The sequence below is a fragment of the Physella acuta genome, unplaced genomic scaffold, assembly GCF_028476545.2.
Source record: "Physella acuta isolate Inbredline_101_S28 unplaced genomic scaffold, ASM2847654v3 ptg001219l, whole genome shotgun sequence".
NCBI lineage: Eukaryota > Metazoa > Mollusca > Gastropoda > Physidae > Physella > Physella acuta.
In genome coordinates, this window is record NW_026732736.1 from 59317 (window position 1) to 86884 (window position 27568).

General features: G+C 35.4%; 1 protein-coding gene across 4 annotated transcripts; it reads right to left on the reverse strand.

Annotated features, from left to right (window-relative positions):
- Nucleotides 1–10584: 10584 nt before the first annotated feature.
- LOC131957197 (phospholipase DDHD1) lies at nt 10585–27475 on the reverse strand. Of its 4 annotated transcripts, XM_059321924.1 has the most exons (17): nt 27394–27475; nt 25584–26307; nt 24966–25124; nt 24653–24781; nt 23558–23696; nt 22737–22852; nt 22186–22292; nt 21877–21988; nt 21194–21270; nt 20697–20764; nt 19901–19976; nt 18547–18696; nt 17687–17909; nt 14657–14785; nt 13940–13963; nt 13171–13191; nt 10585–11761 (listed from the first exon to the last, which is right to left on the reverse strand). In XM_059321924.1, the coding sequence occupies exons 2-17, from the start codon at nt 26047–26049 to the stop codon at nt 11601–11603; spliced, it is 2157 nt and encodes a 718-aa protein (XP_059177907.1). In that variant the 5' UTR covers nt 26050–26307; nt 27394–27475; the 3' UTR covers nt 10585–11600. The 4 variants fall into 4 exon arrangements, with proteins under 4 accessions (XP_059177907.1, XP_059177909.1, XP_059177908.1 ...); XM_059321926.1 differs by lacking the exon at nt 13940–13963; XM_059321925.1 differs by lacking the exon at nt 13171–13191.
- Nucleotides 27476–27568: the final 93 nt, after the last annotated feature.

The window sequence follows — 27568 nt, forward strand, 5'->3', positions numbered from 1 at the left end:
TATACGTGTCAAATGGTTATGTGCCATTGACTCCGTTTTCAGCCGGCTTTTCTTTTTGGATTTGCTTCCATAGCCTTTGCCCAACCAAGAACAAACTACAAGGCAGCAGTTGTTTATTTTTTATTTTGGAGTTCTCTAAAAGAAGAGAGGATGTCCCCAACTAACGAGCCTCATCTGCTTGAGGGTTTAGTAACCATGAGCTTCACCGACTCGACCACGACGACCCATATTTATTTTTCCTGTCATTGTAATGTCAGTATTTTTACACCAGGATTATTATACTTATTCACCCCTCTCACTCCACCCACCCTATCTCCTTGTTGTTTTTTAACCACACTGTTTGTCAATTAGTATTATAGCCTACTTATAGCTGAAAATTTCTTGGTAAATCTAAAGTGGCTAGGATTTTGGATTGACACGTTTTGAAATATCGTACACAAGCCGAAGTAAACAATAACTACGGATCTAATTGTCTAAACTTTAATCAACGTGGCGACTCAAAATTAAGCTGTGGATTACGCTTACTAAAACTGCATACTTTTAAAAAAAAATTGAGTTAGGTCCTATTTTATGGGTTAATTGTGAATAGTTTGATGATATTTTGAAGCTAATTTTCGAAAAAAAAAAACAACCTACTATCCCCGGATTGAAACCAAATGAACCATAGTGTTTTTGGCTTAATATTATATACTTTTGGCTTGCCGACCCCTACCAGAATCCTGGTAAAGTTGGAGGTTTAAGATACGATTAGGTCTACTTACTTAGGCCTATTTGTTTTTTACACTCATAAACAGGACATGCGTTTAAAAAAAAAATATAGTAGTATACTTAGTAGACCATGGGAATAGCTGTTAAAAGTCACTAGACAGTCACAGGCGTAGCGACGGGGGGCGGGGTACATATGTCCCCGGACACCGACCGTAGGGGCGCCAAAATAAGTTGGGAAAGAAAAAATTAAAGGCTCATTTAGCTGCAGTTTTGAATTGTAAATATTAAAAATATATGGGGGGGGGGGTGCAAATTGACAGTTTGTCCCCGGGCGCCGGGAGGGGTCGCTACGCCTCTATAGACAGTTCAGCATTACCTACGCTAAAAGAACGCAGTGTTTCATTCAGGCATCTCTCTCAAGAATCGGCCCGTAGCAAGTCCACCACCCCACCCCCTGGACCAAATGGAAAAAAATATATTGTTTGTATTAAAATTACATGCTTTTTAAAGTGACCGTCCCTAGGAAGTTTCAAGTGTCCACCACCTACCACCCAGAGAACAATATCTGAAAGAAACACTGAAAGCACTTCATTAGCAGGTAACCATTGTTGGTCACACAAGTAGCCTACTGGCAGAGACGTAGCGAGGGCGGGGCGGGGGGAGGGGGATGCGGGCCGCACCGGTTGACACCCGACCTAGCGACGCCACTGCCTATTGGTCGTGTTCAAACTTGAAATATTGCCGCAGTTGGTATGTACATTACATGACTCTCGCATAGGCATCAGCACAGCTGGTATAACATATAATTACCCTATCATTGGCGTAGCCAGGGGATGTTAAGGGGGGGGGGCGATATATAAGTGCATATGCGGAGGGGGGGGGGCTAATGTCATAAACTGAAAAACAAGAGAGAGCAATTAGTCTAGCCTATAATGTATAGGCCCTATAGCTTGAACTATAACCCTATTTACTTTTTTTCTAAAAAAAAGGATACGCCTTTTTCTATTTCGTCCGGGTGTGGGGGTGGACAGTGCCCCCCCCCCCCTCCTCCCCTGAAAGATACATGAAAGATACTCTGGATTTACTAATGGGACTAGCTAGACCGCCAATGTTAATTTTGCTGAATCATTGTGTAGCCTAAACACTGCAGTAAAAAAAAAAGCAAACCCTGGTATTTATTGGGTCCCATTCCCACGAAACCCGGATGTAAAAAAAAACCCACTTGTAAACAAAACTCCGCTTGCCTTACTACTTTACTAGTAATGTCACAAGGAGGCCCACTTTGTCACTACCGCTATACCTTCCGCTGATCCTTAAGACGGCATAAGAGTGAACGGGCTGTTTATTTTTATTTTTATTGTAACGTTATAGTCGTTTTTTTTAGAGGCAGCGTTTGGAGTACCACTATTTGCCTGATGCGTGGGTAGTGTTTCTTCAAGCTTTTTTTTCTCCGGGGGGGGGGGGGGGGGGGGGGAGGGGACTTCATATTTGACACCAAGGCAAAAAAATTGAGAATTTTTTAGAAGAAAAATGCTTCTTTGCCTGTCGCATTAATAATTTTAAGTACAAATTAAATTTAGTAATTTATATAGATATATACTTTGTTTCTGAGAGGGGGGGGGGGTGACACCACGAAGTGTCGCACCGGGTGACACCCGACCTAGCGACGCCACTGGTACTAGGCTTGCTGTAACGTATGTTTTTAAAGAAAAAAATCAGTTGGTTAACAAACTATAATACTATGTTTTTTAAAGAACATGATCAATTGGTTAACAAACTCTAATACTAGGTGACAAGACCCGCAAGTGTGAGAAAGACCGACTTAAGTTACATGTGAGCATAACTACGAAATCCACCCTTCTTATATAAGCGTATGCGTGCGATTGAGCAAGAGTAGTAAAGTATGTGCCAATTCTTTTTGCCGGGGTTAAAATGACATAATTGCACTTGAAAACTGAGGGTTGAAGGTAATGTCAAGGCTGCACTCGTGTACAAAAGTTATCGTTTTTATTTCACAATTAATAACGTTCAAATAATGTTCGTTAGTGCGAGAATAATTTTAAGTAAAAGTTTTTAAAATACCAGGATAATTCTTTATAATCCCGAAGATAGTATATTGAATGAAAATTAAAGAGATTCATTTTAATTTCTTTGTCAGTACCTTTAGTTGAACCTGGCCAGCCTGCTCTGAACTTTAACCTTCAACCTTTGGCAGCTGTTTATAAGTCAGTATGTTTGTATTGAGGTATACTAGAAATCTATATAGATCTACTATATATCTAGGCCAGGGGTCGGCAACCTTTTGAAGCGGAAGAGCCAAAAGTTACAATTTTCAGAATTTCCCTGATTTTAAAGAGCCACTAACATTTTTTTAATTTCAAATATTTTATTTTTTTATTAAGATTATTAGTATTTGTTCAAGGAGCTTAAGAGCCACATCTTGATATCAAAAGAGCCGCATGCGGCTCGCGAGCCGCAGGTTGCCGACCTTTGATCTAGGCAAAGTCGACGAGTCTAAATACTTATAAATAGTAGCTCTAATATAATAAGATCTAAAGTTATAATGTAGTTGTATACTTATAAAATATAGATCAAGCTATTGTTATACACATATATATTAATATATAATGTAGAAAAGTCTTGTCTATTATAGATGTAGATCTATATCCAAATAGTGACCAAATAGCCACAATTTTTGGGACACTGTTTTTGTACAGCAGAAAAGAAAGGGTAGTCAGTATTCATTCAGGGTATAGAAATGATAGATCTTTGTAGTTAGTATGCAGTAGAGAGATAAGAGTCTAGATCTATCACGGTATCACTGCCTTGTTAAAAGTGTAAAACCCACGACAAAGCAACAAAAGATAACGTAATCGTTTAGAATATAGACTATACACTGTGGTGGCGGAATCGGCGCAACGAGAATTAAAATTAAATATTACTTTACCCAAACTAAGTAATAGATCTATATAAATATTTTTCGCTGGTTCTGTACTGACAAAACAAAAAAAAAGTCAATATGATTAGGAGCAGTGGCGTAGCGAGGTCGGGTGTAACCTGGTGCGGCACTTAATGGTGTCACCCCCCAAAGGCATAGCGACCCTTCCCGGGGACAAACTTTCAATTTGCATCCCCCCCTCAAACTTTCGATTTGCACCCCCCCCCTTTCAAGTTTTTCTCTATATATTTTGCAATTTTTTGCCTTGGTGTCACCCCCCCCCCCCCCCTAAATGGTGTCACCCGGTGCGCCCCCCCCCCCCCCTCGCTATGCCTCTGATTAGGAGTGAGCACAGTCGAGATCATTTTAAATTGTGCATTTAATCTACAAGCATACCCAACTGTCCTTATATTTAGTCTATATGAATTTAATTTACATTTAAAACGCTTAAACATAAATCTAACTCTATCTAAAAAGTATACATGTCAGTCAGTAGGCCCAATGAGCTGTGTTTCTTCCAGACTTTTTTCTCCGGGGGGGGGGGGGGCACTTGAAATTTTTTTTGGGGGGGAGGGCGGTAGACTTTCTTCTGGGGGGGGGGGGGACACTGTTAAAAGTATATATTTTCTATATAAATTATATAAATTTCATTTAGTTCGGGGGGGGGGGGGGGTAGAATTTTTTCGGGGGGGGGGGGGGGGGGGGGCTTCGTCCACCTGAAGAGATGCCTGGAAGAAGAAGAAACTCTGCCAATGAGTAACTTTTTTGCAGTTAGGGCCTATCCGTGTTGTCGTGTTAAAGACTAATTTCCATTGTCCCACCACCACCAACCAAAAGGCTAGATTCGCTTTATATGCGGTCCATTTACTTTTTTCATAGACTACTGAATGGCTACATACAACTACAAGAATACATAGGCTAGTGCCGTATGCAGGGGGGGGGGTCATAACCCCCCTCCCATAGACCCCTCGGTATATATATATATATATATATATAAAGTATGAGGGGGGTGCAAATCGAAATTTTGAGGGGGGGGTGCAAATCGAAAGTTTGAGGGGGGGGGGGTGCAAATCAAAAGTTTGAGGGGGGGGGGTGCAAATCGAATGTTTGTCCCCGGGTAAAAAATTGGAACACCCCCCCCCCCCCCCCCCTTGAGACGATCCTGGCTACGCCACTGACACTGGCTGTTACTACTAGCTGAGTACCAGAAGCTTAGTAGACTAAACGTGTACAGTCTGAGAATAGGCTATTCTTCCATTCCAACTCTATAGCGTACACATGTGGATAAAAAATGATTGAAAACCAAAGGAGTTAGTTCTATATCACAAACCGCAGTTATTTATAATGCTGAAGTTAGATCTACGTGCATCATGAATAGGTGGATGAACTCAGCAAAAAAAGATCATGTATTTACCGTGAATTTAGCACTACAGATTCATGCTTCGGCGATTACTTATCCAACTAGGTCAACCTTCAACCCACCCGTGACCTCTCCATGAACATTTAATTCATCAACAGTGACGATTTCTGATAGATTTTCTTTAAAGTACGTAGTTGCGTCCCCTGCTACAGAAGGGGAGGTAAGCTACGCATGGCTTAAAAAAATTTAAAAAAAAAATCAATTGAAGATGGTATCAAATCAACTTACTATTTTACAAAAACAAAGAAGGTACAAAGAATTTTCAAGAACGAACCATCATTTATTAGCTGCTCATCATGATAGCAAAAATCATTTTAATTAAATGAACAATACAAATTTTAAATAGAATATCCTAATTACATAAAGTCAAAGTCTTCAGCTTTGAAAGACAAGTGTAGAAGCTGTTTCAGAAAATTTAAACCACACATTTTTTTTTATAAACTTAAATTAAAATACAGAAATTGTTTAGTAAATATTTTGGAAAGAAGTTTCGATTATGACCTCAAAACTAAAATGAGTATTTTTAAAATGAATATTTATTATAATATTAAAATCAAATGTAACAAAGTAAAACTTTACAAAAAAATGGAAGCTGCGCTGTTACAAAAATAGTTACTTTGAATTTTCTTAAAATTTCACAATGACTGTCATCCAGTGTTTCTTCCAGGCATGTGGACCCCCACCCCAAACGAAATGGAATTTATATAGAAAATATATACTTTTAACTGTGGCCCCCCCCCCCCCCCCCCCACCGAGAATTTCAAGTGCCCCACCCCAGAGAAAAAAGTCTGGAAGAAACACGGCTGACATCTCAAAGCGGAAAGATTGTGCCAGGGGTAAAAATGAAATTAATTTGACTAGGGCTTTTTTTTATACTGTTATGAACATTTTCTGCTAAAACTTTTGTTTTCTTATTTTGATGATGTTTTTTATTTGACAGTTTTATTTACAAAAGAAAAAAGTCTTAAGCAAATGGTTCATTGAAGTATAAAGTTAAAAAGCAAAATCTAACCAGCGCAACATCAAGTCGATATTTCATACAATACATGTGATTAATCATACTTTGGGCCTTAGATAAAATAAAGTTCAGTAAGCTTAGAACATAGTCTACCCACTTATATACACTAAGGAGGAATGTACACATTAAATTTTAAATCTGAATAATAAAAAGGAGTAACAAAATCCGTTACCCAAAGCTATCTAATATTTTAAAGCTTTAGCAGAAAATTTTCATCAACAAAGCAAAGCAAAAACAGAAAAATTGTGAAAATTTTAGCCAAATGGAAATATGAGGAAATAGTTGGCCCTGATTAAAAATTAATGCTATTGGCCAATATAACAGTTTGGCTTTTAAATCTGTTATATATAAGAATAAACATTCATAGTCATACATAATAAAGTATAGAGTTTTAGATGGAAAGGGAGGGAGAGGAATGAAGAAATATGAAAGCATCAAGGATAAAATATCAACAATATTGATTGCAAGGCAAAAATGGAAAGTTAACAAAAAAACTGTTTAAATACAAGTATATAGATCTAGATGAAGTATAGTTACAAAATATATATATATATTTATTTGAGTTGGGAGCTCTTCTCAATGTATTGCAACCCAAAGTTACGAGAACTCACCCCTTTTTTTAGACCAAACTCTACTTCATCTGCACTATTGACCACCAGATCTAAAAGGGTTACTTTTTTTAGTTTTAACTTCTTTAGATCCGGTTAAGATTTATTTAGGAAAACTACCAGTGGCAGGATGTTTTATTTAAGTTAATAAGATTATCAACAGCTTTGCTATCCTAACCTTAAATGTGCTACAACAATTCTGATTTTACAAGAACCATTATATTTAAATATTATTTAAGAATGAAAAATTTCATTTAAAAAAGATGACTAGTTCAAAATAATACTTGGTTATAGCTCCCCATATAACGTATCCAAATGTAACAAGACTATTAGAGCACTAAAAATCCCGTTATCAAAACGAGTAACTTTTTTTACTTTTAACATTAATTTCTTTAGATCCGGTTAAGATTTATTTAGGAACGAGCCGGCCCGCGGCATAACATACGCCGCTATTTAGTTGTTGTTTTTTCTACTTTTCAGTAATTCATAATTTGTGAATTCGACAGTACCAACGCTGCCACTGAAAATATTTCTTTAAAACACTATAAGTAGCTCGTTAAGGACCATAACCCCCCCCCCCCCCCCCTCCCCTTCGTTTAAAATCGTTTCAAACTAAATTATCTGCCCCTAATAGTCGTCACTAAACCCAGCTCTGCTTGTAAACATTTACAGTGAACACAGCTCACTAAGACCATGTAGGGGTGGGGTGGTAGGGAGCGCGTTTACAGCTTGTTTTCTAGCGTCTCCCAGAAGAGAATTATATATATATAGATGCTACTACTGGTAGTTTGTTTTGTTAAAGTTATTAAATATTTTCAACGGCTTTGCTACCCTAACCCTAATCTTTAACCTTGTCTAAAACTTCAGGTAGTTTTAAAAACAATTTTTTTTTGTAGTACATAGGAATGAGCCTAAACTAAAGCATCAAAATATAGAGCAGCCAGCAAACATATAGGAGACTTTTAGCATTATCCAAGCTGGGTTGAAATCATTTACGTAATAAAATGATTCACAAGCCTATATCTTCAAACCATATACTAAATATTAAATGCAGCTTCTTGCATTAGATATAGGAATTTATTAGAAAGAAATTGGTCTTTAACTTTAAAATATAAAATATAAAAATAGAGCTTATCTAACTATGTAATGTTTTCCAGCTAAATAATTTATTAAATGATTCCTTAATTAGTTAAAGTTCACCAGCCTATAAATAGTTATCTAAAAACCATAACCTATAGAGAATTGATCAAAATGTTATCATTCTTTCATTATTTTTAAATAAGGAACAAATTGGTGTATTTGATTTCTCACTTAAGAAGTGTGCTCCAATGTACTTTATAATTTAAGTTAAACAGGATTTACAAAATATAAGGTTGGTATATTGTTGGGAGGAGGGGGTCAACAAAAGCATAGACAACAAAAATACTGGGGGGAAAAGTCAATAGTATTAAATCAGCAGAATTGATTGCAAACCAAAAAAAAAAGAAATTAATGGCAAAAAGTTATTAATAAATAAAAAATTGTATATAGATAGATTTTCTTCATAAATAAAATCTAGTAGTCTGGTCAAGATGGAATGGTTATCACATAAATAGATGATGCAAATCAATATTGAACAATTGAAAAAACTTGCGTTCTACACAGTTTACAAAGAACTCACCCCTAATCAAAATTCACTAGAACTTTAAAAAATAAATTTATTGACAATTTATTCCTCTTTCTTGTAGAATGCCAACAAAAATACTCTTGTGCATACATTTTGGCAAACAGCGAGCTTTTCCAACAATGAAAGTAGATTTAGTAATAGTACATCAAAATTAAATTTATAAACATAAACCTGACAACAAAACCTGTAGCACACTTTAAAATAATTAACTCACTAATTTGCTAATGAATACATTTTTCAATTAAAAAAAAACCTGGTACATTAAAGTTGTGTAAATGAACATTACACATATGTGTTGAGGCACTATTAACCTCAGGTTCTAAAAATAACCCTAGTGTTAATATATTAGACTATGGGATTATTTTTCCTCCAACCTATGCCCACAACCCATTCCGGCTACGAAGACTAATTACATGAAGAGTGAGCAATATCAACATCAAATTAAAAATGCACAGGGTACAAAACTAAGTCTTTGTTTTTTTAAACTTCAGCTCAGAAGACTTGGATACTGCTGCCCCAATCAGATTGCACATAGTTTGAACACATAGCCCACAGGCCTAAACATTTATTAGCAATCATAGCCTAAGCATATTAGCAACAATATTCTCCGATAAGGATCTCATCCTTATCAATAGCACAAATAGTTTAAGGTAATCTCAAGAGATCATACATGTTTTAAAAAAATAATTACATCTAATTTTAGTAAAAAGTTTGATTTGTAGAATACATAGATATTTTATAATAAATAAAACCAAAATAGCATAAATAGTTTAAAAAAATTAAAACACATTTTAGCTTCATTTTTTCATGGTATAACAAGTTGTGCAAATGTTAATGTAAAGAAATGAAAAAGTAAAATAGAAAGAACATAAAAACAAAAGAAAATTATTGCCACATTTTAGTTGGTTGTTATTTTGGTGGCATCTACAACAGTTAAAAATCTGGCAAGTGTTTAAATCAATACATTAAAAGAAGAAAGTAATTTTTGGTACTTTTTTAGTTCTTAGAGATACCATCTTAAATAAATGACTACAATCAGCTATAACAGTAGTCAAACGTTGACCCTTACATTGCTTTGCTAGCAATAAGGGAGATAAGTTTTAGGGGGAAGTAAGTTTAAATTTAGCAATCATGAAGGTGATCAAAAAATTCATTGAAATATATTGAAAGATTGTCAATCACAGAAACACAATAAAAAATCACAGAATAAAGTTCATAAGCCACTACGAGAAACTGCCCCACAAGAATGTATCATCTACAGCTCTAACTATCTGGACTAGAAACAATGCGCAATGCTTTTATAGAACACAACTAGGCAGGCTGCAATATTAAAAATGACCAAGGGGGTCGGCCATCTGTCTTTCTTGGAATTTGCAATGTAAACAGAAAGTGATATTTCAACGCCAAGGGTAGACAAAGGTACAGAATATAGTCCTAGTAAAGACAGAACAGACAGAACCCAACGGGATCCGAACCTACCATTCCACACGGCACCAAATTGGCACCAAGTCAGACGTGTAACCACTTCTGCCAATCAGCTCTACAAAAATAGAGCTTTCACGACAGACCACTGTCACAAGGAAGAATTTCTGTTTACATTGCTATTTCAGTTACAACGCCTGCTTCCACCCCTCACCATGTTTCTTGGAATTTAAAACATGTTCTTTAATGTATTTTATCTTCTACAAAACTGCCACCCTAAGAAAAGGAAGAAGTAATGTAGTTTCTAGAGTTGGGTATCAAGACTATAGAATAATAACTTTAAGCACAGCTTTTCAAATCACTTCAAGAAGGAATAATTCACAAAAAAGAAGAGGCCGACCCCTTGCACCAGGCTATATCACAAACATTTAACTGCCTTTAGACCATCAATTAACTTATATAACAGCGAAAGACCAGCCAAATGAGTTTTTACACCATTATGTACAGGGTAGATAAGTTAAAGCTTATCACAGAATAACAAAGATTCTACGCTTATTTTTGTATACAACATCTGACCACAACATAATCTTTATAAGAAATTAGTTATGTTATTTATGCTAGTAAAGTTTGACTCAACATAAAGTCCCATTAAACTAGTATGGTTCATCCTAAGTGGAGTTATGCTTTTTTGACAATTTTTGCAAAAGTGTGACATCACACTATCTGAACCACCCCCCCCCCCCCCCCCTCCCTCATCCCACATTGTCACAAAACTATGAAACCTCCCCCTAGGAGTGTGGCATCATTATTGGCCACCCCTATGTGATATTTAAATTAGGTCTTTTGCGAACAAGGTGACAATGGTTAAGTATTTTAAATATATCAGGCTATAAAACTGTACTTTCTTTTTCGCTGATAAATTAATTTATAAAAAAATTGTAAACAAATTTGTGTAACTAGTAGTAACAAATTTTTAGGTTTTTCAAATAAAAACTGAGTAATAAAATAATACAAAGCGACTAGAAAAGACGTTACAAAATAATCTAGAGAAAACAAAAGCTGTTATTATTAGTAAAAATATTAGCAGTTCATTTTCAAAATGTTCCCCGTATTATGCTGAAATAAATAAGATATATATATATAAGCAGTAGTTTAAACAACATGACAATCGAAAATATATTTTTTGCAGTAAGAAAGCTCCAGCATCAATGTAATCTACACAAAAGAAAGTTGAAAACAGCATATTAAATGATTATTTAAAAGGTATATTTCTATCGAGACATCTGCCACAGTACTAATATGATTGATCTAATGGTATGTGGATAGAGAGCGCTGTCATTTGGAACATTACACATACATGAAAAAGCTTAACACAAAAAAAAAAAAAAAAGGTTAAAATCCCATCTGTTGCATTGTTCAACAGCTCTACATTGCAATTATTGATCAAATTTTCACAATTTCTGAAACAGGTAAATCAATAAAAAAAAAAAATAATCCATTGAACTTAATTAAAATGCATTTAAGAAAAACAAAACAACCTGTTTTAAAGTTTGAATTTAAGAACTGAAGCAATTGTTAATAAAACAGTTGCAAAATTAAATTTTGACAAAACGCCATGTTTTAGCTGCATCTTTTTTTTTTTTAATTACTGAACGTAGCTGATTGAGATGGTTCAAATGGTTTTAGTTTATAACTCATATATTTTGATGATAGCAATGATTACGTCCCTTGGTCTTTTAATTATCTCCCTTTCGACGCCCTGGACAAACTAGCTCTGATCAAGATGAAGATGGTGAGATAAAATAAAACCAGCAGCAGTTTCATGGTGTTTCTCCTTCTTGTAGCTCTGGATGCAAGTGTGTGAGCAGGAAATATGAAATGTCTTTGTTGAGCCAGTAGGACGTGTGAGAGGTGAGCACTGACAGGTAGCTGTTTTCCATTCTCTGCTCCCTCAGCTGGAAGTCCATGCGGTACTCCAGCTCTGGAATAGTCACAGAAAAACATTCACAGGTTAAGCAAATCAAGAACTCTAACTTTAAAAACATTCAAGGGAGATAATGCTACTAGCTAGCTAATGTAACAACATAGTGTAAACTAAGATCTACATACACCCCAAAAATAACATTCTAAAACTATTTTAAAAAGCTATTATTTTTTATTTCAATAAAAATTGCCTTATTTTTATGTTGTTTTATGCTGTTTCAGAGTTTTAGCCTTAACTATCTATCTGTTTAATTTACATATTTACTGTTTATTATTTTAAAAGCTGTTAACAAAAAGTAAAAACCAATCATTAATCTAAAATTATTTTACAAAGCAAGAACATTAAATTTGTAATTTAATGTTAATTATTCTTAACAATGAAAGAAAACTACATAAGGAGATATATAATATGTTCAATATGTTGCATTTTGTAGGCAGAAATATTTAAACATAAAACAAAAAAAAAAAAGAATGTTATATAGATATGCCATAACCACCAACCCATAACCATGAACATACTTCGAGTCAAGCAAATTGAGTAAAAACATTCCACTAGATTGTATGTGGGGTTGAAAAACAAACTTCTTTACCATAGAAAACAGTTGTAACATGGATGTATAAAATTAAAATTTCATTGTTGTGGTTATGTGGGATTTTTAAAGTCCAAATAAAATAAGGCTTCAAAGAAATCAACAGCAAAAATACAAAGAAGTTACACCTTCCAAGTTGATATAAAAATATAGCAATGATGTATATATGTATTTCATCTCTGAATATACTTATACACATTATGTCTATGCAGGAGACATTGAATTGAGGATAGTTGAAGTGTGAAAATTCTTTGAAAATAAGGAAACCAATATTGAAAAATTGTATTCCAAGGTCATTCAAATTTACTACTTATTATCTATCACTCATGCTATTTGGGGGGGGGGGGAGGGGGGAAATACTTTGTAAAAATCTAAATATTTCTCTGATAAAAAATACTAAGAAATGTAGTATGTGTTGTTTGAAGAACGGTTATGGTAACACCAACATACCCAGGGGGTGTAGAGAGCATACATTATACATGGGTAATGTGGTTATGAAGGCTTCTTAATTTTTTAAGTAGCTGTACAAAGGGAGATTATAGACCACTGTAGTAAGTACTGCGCAACTGATCCAACCACCTATGGCAATAGGTTTTCATACAGGATAAACTGATCCAAACAAGCATGGCAATATGCTTCTTCTAGCACAACTAATCCAACCACCCACTGCAATATGTTTTTATAAAGGATAACTGATCCACACAAGCAAAGGGATATGTTTTTTTTTGTAGAGCGCAACACCCATGATAATTTGGTATTTGTATAACAACTCATAGGATGTTTGTCAACCCACAAATTAATTAATTTAAATCCTTACTAAAAAGATGAAACATCATTTCTAAAAAGGTAAGAGACAATTATAATTAATTAAAAGAGTATGTCAATTTCCTGAAAAAAAAAAAAAAGTTGGTTAAGTTTTAAATAATTGTAATTTAATCAATGATTTCTATAATTATAATAATAACAATTCAATGTGATAATGCAAAAATATAACTTTGTGACAAAAAATCAGAGCACTGAATCAGGCTAAATCTGGGGTAAGGTGAACTAGCAATCTCTGGCACCTACGTCTCACTAACATGATAAAAACTATCTCTTGTAAATTGGTCTTCGGCAACACTGTTTGAGCTAATTAAAGGGAGAATAAAATCTCACCAAGATGTCAAAAACTATTTTGACAACAAATTTAAATCAAGATAACGTTGATCCATCATAAACATGTTTACGATATCCAACACAGCATCAATTTGTTTGGAGTAGAACAAATAATAAGGATTCTTAAATAGGAGAGATATCTTTGTAGATTTAAAATAAAGTTTCACTCTACATTGGTTTAATTCACAAATTATTTTTACGGATTCTTTATTTGTGCTGCCCTTAATATTAAATGTATGCCAAATTAAATTGAGAGAAAGGCATAATTCGCAAATAAAGTTTTTAAAGTTAAAGCAATAGAAATATAGAAATAAAAAACATAAACTGGAAAAGATTTAAGAATCTGGTTCACTGGAAAGTTGTTTAACACAACCTGACATGTTGTGTCAAGTGAGCTGGCACATACCATGTCACATGACTTGGCAACTTACCATTGGTACGTTTTTCCCGTTTGACTAGGTAAATCCAAAAAATATCTTTGTAAATTTTGAATATTTGCTTTTTATTTTAAAAAAAAATTGTGTTGGGTAATATTTTCTGTGTTGCAAAGGTTTATAAAATTATAACTCATTAAAATATAATAATAATGGAAGATGTAAATTCAAATATTTTACATCAATAATCATTTACTAGAGATTAGAAAATGGACAAATTGTTTATTCTCATAAAACTGAATTTAAAAAAAATTAAATCTATAGACGAGCAGGAGGTCTTTGTTTTTTTTTAAATACGACAATTTAGGGATTAAACCTCAGAATTTGTATCCTACCAGTGGATTAAGAAACATAAATAATCAATGCAATTTTGTGATCAAATATCCATAATATCAAATTTGAAAAGCATTTGAATAAACAGCTTAAAGGGTTATCTGATATGGGATTCTTATACTTATACACATAATGAGATGCAAGAGAAATATGGTTGTTATGGAATGACCATATACACAACATGGTAATCTGCAATAAACATATCATAATCCTTAAGGGATTAAGTTTAAAATTAGACTTGGGGAAATATCTAGTGTTTAACGCACCACAATCTGCAGCATGTGTGATTTTGAAGACATGGCCAAACAAAAACTGTACCACAGATGTTACCAGTTATCTTGTTAACAGCATGCATATGGAAAAGATGAAAGCATTTCGTACCTGTCTTGTCCAAGTTGTCTGCATCAGGTAAAGGGACTGCAGCTTCACTCCCCCTCTTGTTCATCAGTTGGAGCTCAGCTGTCAGTTTTTCAGCCACATCTTTCTTCTTTCTGTTGCTGAACCAGCTAGCTGTGGAAGGAAGATTTTTTTTTAAAACTGAACCAACTAGATGTGGAAGGAAGATTTTTTTTTTTAAAAACTGAACCAACTAGCTGGGGAAGGATGATTTTTTTTTTTTAAACTGAACCAACTAGCTGTGGAAGGAAGAATTTTAAAAAAAAAAAACTGAATCAACTAGTTGTGGAAGGAAGTATTTTTTTTAAAAACTGAACCAACTAGTTGTGGAAGGAAGATTTTTTTTTTAAAAACTGAACAAACTAGCTGTGGAAGGAAGGTTTTTTTTTATAAAGAGCTGCATAGACATTTTATCATAGTAATCACAGAACAGGTTTAAATATTTGAATTTAATTTTTTAAATTATATTATCAAATGGAACCCAGCCTTTAAAGTAATTAAGGCAGTTGAAGGGATGGTGTTGTCAGCACTATGCCCAGCCGCCTTTACTGAAGGGATGGTGTGGTCAGCACTATGCCCAGCTACCTTTACTGAAGGGATGGTGTGGTCAGCACTATGCCCAGCCACCTTTACTAAAGGGATAATGTGGTCAGCACTATGCCCGCCTTTACTGAAGGGATGGTGTGGTCAGCACTATGCCCAGCCACCTTTACTGAAGGGATGGTGTGGTCAGCACTATGCCCAGCTGACTTTACTGAAGGGATTGTGTGGTCAGCACTATGCCCAGCCACCTTTACTGAAGGGATGGTGTGGTCAGCACTATGCCCAGCTGACTTTACTGAAGGGATGGTGTGGTCAGCACTATGCCCGGCCACCTTTACTGAAGAGATGGTGTAGTCAGCACTTCTTCTTCTTCTTCGTTCTTAATTGTGAATATGGTGGAGGATTCAGACAACAAGTCCAACTTCGTGGACAAACCGGACTGTGGTCTCCAGTTTGTCAGGTGCCCCATATAATTTTTCCCTGAGTGGGGTGGGCTGGGGCCAGTGTCTGTCTCGTGCCTGGCTATACAAAGTGCATTCCTGGAGTACGTGCTCAGTGTTTTCCGGGGCCTTGCCACAAGGGCACATTTCGCTACACCCAACCTTCAGTTTTCTGTGCATGTGTTGATTTAGTCTGTTGTGGCCTGTTCTAAGTCGAAAGATTATGTATTGTTGTTTTCGTGTTAAATTATAATAGCCGTCGTCTTTAATGTAGTGAGGGTGTGTGACAGACCACATTTGCGTTTGTTTGTTTTTTATAATTCTTTTTATTTCTTTTGGGTGTAGCGAAATTTCCGGTTGTGGTTTCTTTCCCCCAATTTTTGCCAGCTGGTCTGCAATCTCGTTACCCTGGATCTGGCAGTGGCCCAGGATCCACTGCAGCACAATTCTGCTGCAGGTATTTTTTAGCCTCTCTAGTGCTGTCATAAGTGTTAGTCAGCACTATGCCCAGCCACCTTTACTGAAGGGATGGTGTGGTCAGCACTATGCCCAGCTGACTTTACTGAAGGGATGGTGTGGTCAGCACTATGCCCGGCCACCTTTACTGAAGGAATGGTGTGGTCAGCACTATGCCCAGCCACCTTTACTGAAGGGATGGTGTAGTCAGCACTATGCCCAGCAACCTTTACTGAAGGGATGGTGTGGTCAGCACTATGCCCAGCCACCTTTACTGAAGGGATGGTGTGGTCAGCACTATGTCCAGCCGCCTTTACTGAAGGGATGGTGTGGTCAGCACTATGCCCAGCAACCTTTACTGAAGGGATGGTGTGGTCAGCACTATGCCCAGCCACCTTTACTGAAGGGATGGTGTGGTCAGCACTATGCCCAGCTGACTTTACTGAAGGGATGGTGTGGTCAGCACTATGCCCAGCCGCCCTTACTGAAGGGATTGTGTGGTCAGCACTATGCCCAGCAACCTTTACTGAAGGGATGGTGTGGTCAGCACTATGCCCAGCAACCTTTACTGAAGGGATGGTGTGGTCAGCACTATGCCCAGCCACCTTTACTGAAGGGATGGTGTGGTCAGCACTATGTCCAGCCGCCTTTACTGAAGGGATGGTGTGGTCAGCACTATGCCCAGCTGACTTTACTGAAGGGATGGTGTGGTCAGCACTATGCCCAGCCGCCCTTACTGAAGGGATGGTGTGGTCAGCACTATGCCCAGCAACCTTTACTGAAGGGATGGTGTGGTCAGCACTATGCCCAGCCGCCTTTACTGAAAGGACGGTGTGGTCAGCACTATGCCCAGCCACCTTTACTGAAGGGATGGTGTGGTCAGCACTATGCCCAGCTGACTTTACTGAAGGGATTGTGTGGTCAGCACTATGCCCAGCCACCTTTACTGAAGGGATGGTGTGGTCAGCACTATGCCCAGCTGACTTTACTGAAGGGATTGTGTGGTCAGCACTATGCCCAGCTGCCTTTACTGAAGGGATAGTGTTGTCAGCACTATGCCCCGCTGCCTTTACTGAAGGGATGGTGTGGTCAGCACTATGCCCAGCCACCTTTACTGAAGGGATGGTGTGGTCAGCACTATGCCCAGCCACCTTTACTGAAGGGATGGTATGGTCAGCACTATGCCCAGCCACGTTTACTTTCTTAATGGATGTCCTGCACTCTTGAGTCTGGACCGAGATTCGAACTCGAGAGCTTTGGGCTGGCAGGTGAACGCTCTACCATTGGTAGAACAGAGGTATATATGGGATCTTATTTTCTGAACACCCATATGTATAAGGCTCATCCACCTTCAGTCAACTTTAAATAGCACATGTTCCAAATGTCAATTTTAAACAGTCTATGTTTCAAAAGAAAGCTTTAAACAACCCTCTTTCCTAAAACTAAAACTTTAAACAGCCCGACTCCAGAAATTAACTTCAAATAGCCCAAGTACCAAACGTACATTTTTTTTACTGAAGCAAAACTTTGATTTGAAGAGCCCATGTAATAAAACACAAAGACAGAAAGCACTCACCAAGAGAGAATTTCTGAGCCCCCTCCTTCACACTAGTCTCTCCAATGTCCTCCTCTTTGGTTGGCTTCTCTTTGCCCAACTCATCAACAGTACCTGTCAATGCTGCATAGGCGCGGGCTGGAAACATGGAATAAGGCAGCTTCTTGGGGGCAGAAAAATGGTGGATTGGCAAAGGCATGATGGTGGAATAATGCTTGAGAATTAAAGGCTCCAGACGGTAGGCCTATGAGGGGGAAAAAAGATACAGAATTATGTAAATTAGTATAAGGAAAACAGAGAAATCCTAGCAATATTAAGTAGTTTAATGGTTAGCATGTTTACTAGAAATAAAGTATAGTAGACCCTGATTTGACACCCATTTGAGTAGAGAATGGGAATACCAAGGTTAAGCTTATTTTAAATAATGTATCAAAACATGTTATTGCCTTCATAGCTTTGTGAAATTATAATTGAATTTACTTCCTTGTAAAATATTTGTTCCTGAAACATTTGGTCTGCAGCTTTTAAAAAGGTTTTGCTCATTCAGTTTTTATATGCCTTAGAATCTGTAACTTAGTTTTTAAATTCCTTTATTTAATGAACAGCATGAGAAATAAACATGTACTTTAAACACTGCAGAGGTTGACCCATGAGTACATGGCAATGTAACATGCTGGAGGAGGCTCAAAGGATAGTAAGGAATAAGGAATAGCTGAAAAGAGTGGCAGGAGACAGTGGGGAAAGAAAAGCTTTAACAGAGGCCTGATCCTTCGCAAAGAACCAAAAGGAAAAATGGTAATTCATAAAATGACCCTTTCAAAAAGTTATTTCCCATGTCACTAAATTGTAAAAAAGTTGTCTCCCTTGTTAAAATGACTTACAACAGGGTCTGATGGGTGGAAAATGTTGAACAAGCGCTTGCATAGTGAGGTAGAGAGGATGTGGTTCTGTGAACCATTCCCCTCAGGTCTGACACCCCTCAGAGCTAAAAACACAGCTAAAGGGGAGCCAATACAGAACAGGTTTTCTACCTGCAAAAATAATAATATAAAAGATTAGCCTTAGGAAATAATCGTCATCTTTTCCTGTTTGTGTCCAAGACATGTGGGGCTGATTAATACAAAAGAGAAAGTCTGTACAATAATGTATCTGATCTTTTTCAATAACCTTGACATACAAGGGGTTAATGTGGTCAGCTCTATCACCAGCCGCCTTTGTTTCCCTAAACTGACTCAAGGGTGTTCTACTCATTTGAACCAGAGAGTTTCGGGTTTGCAGTCTAACTCTCTATCACTAAGACTCGCCACCCCATAGGAGATTATTAGGAAATAATATGTAATATACCAGAGAATCTGACTGGCAACCCAAAAGTATCAAGTTCAAATTAGGGCTCGAGTCTGTAGGACATCCCTGAGTCCACCCAGCTCTGATGGGTACCTGACTCATGTCAGAGAAAGTTAAGGCAGCTGGGCATAGTGCTGACAACACTATCCTTTCATATGCCAAGGTCACAGAAACAGGTCAACTCTACTTCACATGCCACACAGACCTTCAAGTTCAAATGAGCACTTTAGTAAATATAAAAGATTGGGTTTCATTTGAATAATATTATCTTAACAAATAACTCATTATTGTTTGGATATTTTAAAAATATAATATAATATCAATAAATTTACTTTATAAGTTGTTGCTTACTTATCTAAGTACAATATGTTATTTTTCATTATTTTGCTAGATTCTTTACTGCATTTTTTAAGTAACATTTTTTCTTTATGCTGTTTAGGACAAACTTGGACAGAATAACCTTTGGTGATTTATATCAATTGCCAAGCTCTTATCGGCTGTGCTACACAATCATCTTATTTTCATCACCTACATCATTATCCTCATTCAAATCAAACACAAGTCATTCATCATCATCATCAACATTATTATTATCCATTGGTGAGGTGTGTTCAATAACATAAAAACTTTTTTTCGTAGTTGATCACCTATGTTGTATACAAAGTGTTTATCATTCTAACAACGTTGAAAGATTTAATAGGAATGGGAAAGTCTGTACAATAGTGTATATCTGTGAATAGATGTGAATCCTTTATTTGTTCCCTCCCTCCCCCCCATAAAATGCAAAATATTATTGTATTTCAAATTTTGTATTAGCAGCCTCACCATGTAAAGACAATAGGAAAGGACATTTGTGGTTAAAATTAATATTTTAAACATGACATGGCTTACATTGAATGGAATGGACTTGACAATTTTCCCTTGCTTGCCTTGAATAGATTTCATCAACGCATCAAGATCTTTAACTCTTTAGGTAATTCATAAAAAGTATTTATTGTTACATGGGCATTATGATATGGAATGTTTAAGGTTGTGTCAAAGGCTGATAGCTAAAAATTGTGGGACTCCTGTGCAGGAGATCACCATACTTAGGATTAAGATGTCATTTTTAATGCAAATGAACAGAAGAAAACCTTTGTGTGTAGTAACGTTATGTATTATGTATTGTTATGTAACATTATGTATCTTATGTAACTTTATGTATATTATGTATAATTATGTATCTCATGTAAAGTTATGTATCTTATGTAATGTTATGTATCTTATGTAAAATTATATATCTAATGTAATGTTATGTATCTTATGTAATGCTATGTATCTTATGTAACACTATGTATCTTATGTGACATCATGTATCTTATGTAATGTTACATATCTTATGTATTGTTTTGAATCTTGTGTATTGTTATGTATCTAATATATTGTTATGTATCATATGTAATGTTATGTATCTTATGTATTGTTACACATCTTATGTATTGGGATGTATCTTATGTAACACTATGTATCATATGTATTGTTATGTATCATATGTAATATTATGTATCTTATGTATTGTTATGTAGTTTATATTTTGTTATGTATCATATGTATTGTTGTGTATCATATGTAATGTTATGTATCTTATGTATTGTTGTGTGTCTTATGTATTGTTATATATAATACAATGTATTGTTATGTATCTTACTTATTTTTAGCTGCCTGCACATCCTCCAGAACTTCACTATTACCACAAGCTTTTTCTTCCTCTTCATCCTATCAATACATTGAGGACCATCAGTTTAGTCAAAGCCATAAAAGTTACACAATGTTAAAATATCTTACACTACACAATTTAATCAAGTGTTGTAAATTCTAACGATTTCCACAATAATTAATTTTTTTATAAATATATATCAATATCAACATTCCCACAATACATTTTCTTCTCATATGGTAATTTAAGTTCTGCTAGTCTTCCCACCCCAGCTGTAAGAATAAGAACATGCATGTCACTTTCTTTTAGTTTTTTCACTCACACCTTTATTATTTTATTTAGGTCTTTTAGAACTTAGATTATTTTGGTTACCTCTCTTTAAAAATTTACCACTGGCAAATCTATCTCATATGACAGTCATCTAATGTCACACAGTTTGGGAATCACTGATCTAGGCAAACAAAGATTTTAACTGTTTTCAAACTTACAATCAATGAGGTGATCAGCTGATCATACAAGTGCAATGGGTTCCATCCAGTGATGATGTCGTAGGATATCACAGAGCCTGATGAAACAGTTCAACAAACATTAACCAATGAATTCTTAAATACCTATGGTGAATTAGCTTTATAAAAATCATGTTTATACATGCTTGCATTCCCACATACTCGCTTCTCATAGAACAAATAAATTTAAAAAATTGCCAACAGAATTCTTAAAGTAGAAAAGAGCAACCAATTATTTTCTTACTAGATACAATGTACCAACTTTTACCAAATATATAATTTTTTTTTTGTAAAAACAAGAGATACAGTTTAAAACTGAGTTCAATATGAAAAAAATGTTAGAAGGTTTAAGTATATTGTATGCAGTTGAGAATTGGAGGAGGGCCAAATATTCTTAAACAGCTGCCTGAAAGGAAAAGAGAACTCGGCTCATACTTAAGAAGGCCTGAGAACTCTGGAGAGCTGTAGTTGGCTGCCCATGCTCAGGAAGGAAAGAGAACTCTGGAGAGCTGCCGTTAGTGACAAGAGATGATGGTGATGAAAAAGTTTCACTCTTTACCACACTATATTAAAAAGCTAATATGGAAAAGAAATTCAAGTTAAAATCAACCCAGACTTGTAGTAGAGAGGGGGGGGGGGGGGGAATTATAACTGATTGTTTTTACCTAATGAATGTGCAACAATTGACACCTTGCCGTCACTGGGTTCAAAGTAAGGATGGCGAGAGCAGAACATCTGATAGAGTCGACACAGTTCAGTTTTTAAGCTGTTGGTAATCTAGACAGGAGGAAACATTTGTTGTGTAAATTATATTGGATAAATGAGTAAAGAAAACAGCATCTGATCTATATGAAATATTGGATAAATGAGTAAAGAATATAGATTAGGATCTGTATAATTTATTGGATAAATGAGAGAAAAATATAGACTAGGATCTGCATAAAATAGTGGATAAAAAGAGAATTGGATATTACCTCAAATCTGTACAGAGGGCTTGTGTAGTATAACACATCCATAGCTGAGCTGTTCAATACATTCCTCACACCTTTCATTTTATGTGGGGTCACTGTTTCTACAGTATCTGTAACAAACATAAGACACCCAGGCTAATACAGGGTATACAATATCTGTAACATATGTAATACTGTAACATACATATTACACCAAGACTAATAAAGGATCACTGTTTCTAAAGTATCTATTATATACATAATACACACTGCTTAATGAGCGTATAATAAACTGTATTTCTATTACTTCTCAGAATCACATATAAAATAATTTTTAAAATGTAAATCTTCATTTTTTTATACCAGGAAGTACCATGTTTAAACACACACAAAAAGATAATGGTGTTAGTATTTAAGAGCTAAGGTGAAGTTTAACTGACTTAAGTATTGTTATTGATTTAAGAAAACATATTGCATTTAATTATTCTGATAACTGGATTCAAAGAAAAGTACCTCAATATGCATATTAACCAGAGATAAAGTACGTTGAAAATGTGATGCCAAAATTTACTTACCACCATCCAGTTTCAAAGATGACCTCCATTGCACAGGCAAGAACTCTGCCCTCTTGTTGGTCAAATCAAAGTCTGGAAACATTTTACTTCTCATGTATTTTACTCTGTCTCTTAGACTGTGGGATTAAAACATACCAATTAGTAGTTGTAATCACAGTGATCATGTGCAAATAATAAAAAGTTACTCTTTTTTAAAAATTGTGAGTCCATGGAGGAAATATAGCTCATCTGTTGATCTATGATTTCTGCATATGAAAGGATAGTGTGGTCGGCAGTATACCAGTCACTTTTACTTTCCATAACATGAGTCATGTATCCATCAGAGCAGAGTGGACTCAGAGACAAGCCCAGAATCAAAACTCAAGTCTTACAAGTTAGCTGCCAAGTGCTCTACCATTTTACTTTACTCTGTCTCTAAGACTAAGAAAATAAACATAATTTGGCCATCATAATCGCATTGATGATGTAAAAGTGGACTTTGACAAAAATAAACTAGCCAATTGTTTCTCAAACCAGTAACCCAATGAGCTCTCACAGCAAGTCTCAAGCATTACCCGGGGAGGACATGACCTGGACGAGGACACCAAGAAGATTGAATACACTTGGGGACAGTTGGGAAGACTAGCCCAGGACAGAGATGCCTAGAAAGCGCTTATCAGCGGTCTATGTCCCAGGAGGGGGCGACCTAATGACCCAGGGAGTAACTTACCTAGGGGTTGTTGCCACCCTAAGACCTAAGCAGGCCATATAAATCTGACATAAATGTGTGGTTAAACCTAAGCAGGCCATAAAAATCTGACATAAACATTGTGATTACTCACTCTTTGGTACATCGCACAATGCTGCCTGTGTCCATCTTCTGGCCAATACCGTGAATGACAAACACCAGATGGTTTATGTCAGGGGGCTTATCGTCCATCACTGCTTCATAACAGTAGCCTCTGAACAGTCGGTTGCCAGCTGCAATAAATTTACATTAGATACAGTCTAAGTTTGTTAATACATTCTTTTTTAAATATGAGGGGTGGCAAAGTGATATGATGATTGCTAACCCAGCAGTCTAAAGTTTGTTTTTTAGGTTCAAAGCTGTAAGATGGGCTTACAGTTTAGTAAAATAACTTTGTTAATTAGGAAAATTAAGTTGAACAAGATTCTTGTCACGGTTTAATCAGAATGTTCTTAATCTTTTATCATAACTGAAGAAACTAAAAAACATCAGAATTATTTGCGCTCTGTAAAAAATAAAAACATTTTTTAGAAGTTGTTCCATAAATTTCATTTATTAGTTTAAAATATCGGCAGAAAATACTTTACAAAAGTATGGGAAAGGACAAATCCCAGTAGAGAAAGAAATTCGGAAAAGGAGGTAGAGGAGCATAGGCCATTCATTGAGGAAAATGGAAACAAGTATTACATGACAAGGCACATCATCATGGAATCCACACGGATCAAGAAAAAGAGGAAAACCCAAAAACCCATGGTGTTGAGAAAGTGCAAAAGACATGAAGATTAGTGGAAAGAGTTGGACAGAAACAGTAAAAATTGCAAAAGTCAGAAAAGCATGTAGTAAAAAGAGTATGCTCCACTGAAAGTCGAATAAGCAAAGAAGACTAAGATTAGATAAGATTGTGACAAGCAAAACAAAGTATGGATGATTATAGATACTGATGTCCAATAATAGACTCTTCCATAACATAGGTGTATTGGGTTGTTAGTAGTATTGTAATCTCGACTAATTTTATGGTTAGAAATTAGGGTTAGGTGTATGGTAGGGCCAGGATTGGGGTTAGGGTTAGCATTGACATTAGCCAGCCATGTGTGTTTTATTTAGTTAACTACCAGTAACCTAACACCCCTTTTTTAAAAAAGATTCCATTATCAAACACCTGTATAAATATTCTCCCCAAAGTACTTACATTTTTGCAAACCCATACTCTGCCTGACATTGCGCAAGAGTTTTGATGATGTGTTCTCACTGTATTTATGGACTTCATTAGAGGCATTCCAGTCAACATGAAAGTCTTTGAATCTGAGGTTGTGTACCACTAGATAGGAGGGTTATCAATAAAAATAAATAGTGTCATACACTAGCTAATTAATGTACTGTACCGCTAAATAGAAAAAAGTTATCACCCATTAACTGGACAGTTTTTTAAAGTCGTATTGTTTTTAACAGATTAAAATCTATTTATCCATTTTTAAAACATTAAAATGTTCACTTCAGTTTACCTGGTTTAGGTCCTTTCTGTGATTCTGGAGCTTCTTCTAATCGAAGACCTTGGAACTTGGCCATATGCTCTGATTCAATTTGGTTTGCAAATGATTCTTCAAGAGGTTGCCAACTGCCTTCTTCAAACCAGATTCCTCGAAGAATCACTGAATCTTCTTCTGCAAGTGTATAATATATGTTCTTATCAAACAAAAAAGCCCAATGTATTGAGAATAAATCATATGATAATTATAAAGCAATCATTAAATTTGCAAAGTGAAATGAAATTCATTATCATTAATCAACAAAATGCATTTTTAGGTTCATACAATTTTGTTGAGCAACAAAATCCATTAAGTTAAGTCATTAAGCTATAACTCAGATAATATTTAATATACTATACTCATATTATACTATAGAATAGAATAGATCTATCTATATTTTCTATATGATACTTCTTTTAACTTTACTATGATTTTTAGGGTTTAAGGATTTAGATTTTAGAATTAGATAACGGGATCCTCTCTCACTTTTTAAACTAAAATAACATTCATTATTAAAAATTAGGCATAAATATTTAAAAGTGACCTATTACTATTAGGCCTAATTACTATTAATTTAAAATTTAAATTGCTCACCTGACCAGTACACAGGAACACATTTTTTCTCCTTTATGTCAACCTCGTATAATCCTCCACGAACTAAAATTTTCTCGTTTTCATCGATATCTCCATTTTCATTACTCAAATTCAATGCTCGATACCTACATTCTATCCTCAGGGAATCATAGCCAATAAATGCAGTCCAATTTTTTCCTGTGTCTGTTTGCAGCTTGTGAAACCATCTTACTTCCTCTGGTCTCAGTTCTTCAACAAACTCTTTCTGTGGATACAAGTATCGCTTGCTGCTTGAGGATGACGAATGGGACTCGTCCAGAGCAATGGTATCAAAATCTTCATCTTCTTCTGATGATCTGTAACAAATACTCTCCAAAGAAGGATAAAGCTTATCGCCATTTATTACATTCGAAGATGTTGAACTACTGCTACTTCGCGATGATGACATTCCCGACGAAGGCGAAGAAGAAGCGAAAGATAATGGCATTAATATCAGATGATAAATTTAGTTCCATTGCATTGTATTTCGGAATATTATTAAATAATTTCTTGTTTAATCCATCACTATCTGGTACTATTGCACAATAGTCGAGACAAAATTTTGAGTTTGATTGATGTTGACCAGAGTGATTCAAGACCAGCTGACGTTCATATTTTCTACTTTCCTTATCACCTGTTGATGGACTTTTTCAATACTTTGTAGTCGATTATTGTATTGCAACTCGATCACTCGAGCACACTAGTACTATATGATTAACAGAAGTTAATAATATTTATGAGAAGAGATAAAAGCAGTTTCTAACAATTTAACTATGCATAGTCTGGTTGAGAAAAATTTTGTAAATTATAAGGTGACACATTCTTTATCAATGATGATATCGATATGACCATAGAAAGGCCGTGACCTGCCGTCGGAAGTAACAGCTTGTCGAAAACGATTAAATAAATAGGAAGATATTTAATTTATTTTTATTCGTCTATCAAATGTTAGGCTAATGAAACTATTTTTAAAAATCATTAAGCTAGCTTAACTAGAAATAAACATAATCTAGATCTAAATCATAGAAAAAAATTAATTGAATCGGCATCTCCGTTAGATGGCTAACCAAAGCTAAAGTTAGTGCCGCATTTATATTGGAAAAAAAATGTAAAGACTTTATAAACGATCCCCTCCTCACTTCTTTCCTCATTTTCACACTTAGTTACAGAAAGTACCCAACCCCCAATGAAAATAAGAAAACACTTCAGCCCCCCCCCCCCCCCCCCCCCCCCCCAAGTTTATAAAAACTATTTTTTAAAAAAATATTACAAGACGAACTAAGCTTAATATATTTTTTATTACAATTTACCAAAATATTATTATAAATCCGAAATAGGTGTAAAAATTCACGTTAAAAATTAAATTTTACAAGATTTAAGTGCGACGTTACACTTTCTGAACCTCAGATTTTCATTTTTTAGACATTCTACTGATATTGCGGTAAATTCGCAACGTAAAAGTTAAAGCATTCAGAAGATACAATTTTTTTTTTTACATATGTCCATGAGTCCTAAATATGGCTTGGTATCATTTTGGCATACGATAACAAATTTTTAGATCTAGGTCTAGATCTACATCAGTATTATTTTACTGGTTGAAAATCATCAAGAAATATTTTCAAGCAATGATGAAGCTAACTAAAATGTATAATTTGTTTTTTTTTAAATTTAAGTAGATCTAGAGTATGAAGCACTTAATATTATTGCACAAAAAAAGTTGTACGATAGTTTATTTATTATTGGGTATGTTATTTTTCCATTTAGAGGTTTATGTTTAATTTTTAAGGCTTACAATGATGTTTAGTCTAAGGCATTATTTTAATCATTAGATGTAATGTTTTTTTCAAGACCTTGCAGCTTTTTATTTTTTTCAATAAGTTTACTAGTGCGCTTGGAACGCCTATTTACACTCATAAAGAAAGCAGCGCCAGTGGGAATTTCCAACACCAAGAAGTTATTTATAGTTC

Coding starts and splice junctions, on each gene's coding strand:
- LOC131957197 (XM_059321924.1), bottom strand. CDS start 26,049: ATGCCATTATCTTTCGCTTCTTCTTCGCCTTCGTCGGGAATGTCATCA. Junction 13,964..14,656: donor AGACAACTTGGACAAGACAG/GTACGAAATGCT, acceptor GGATTTACCTAG/TCAAACGGGAAAAACGTACC. Junction 13,192..13,939: donor ACGGGAAAAACGTACCAATG/GTAAGTTGCCAA, acceptor TTACCTTTTTAG/AAATGATGTTTCATCTTTTT.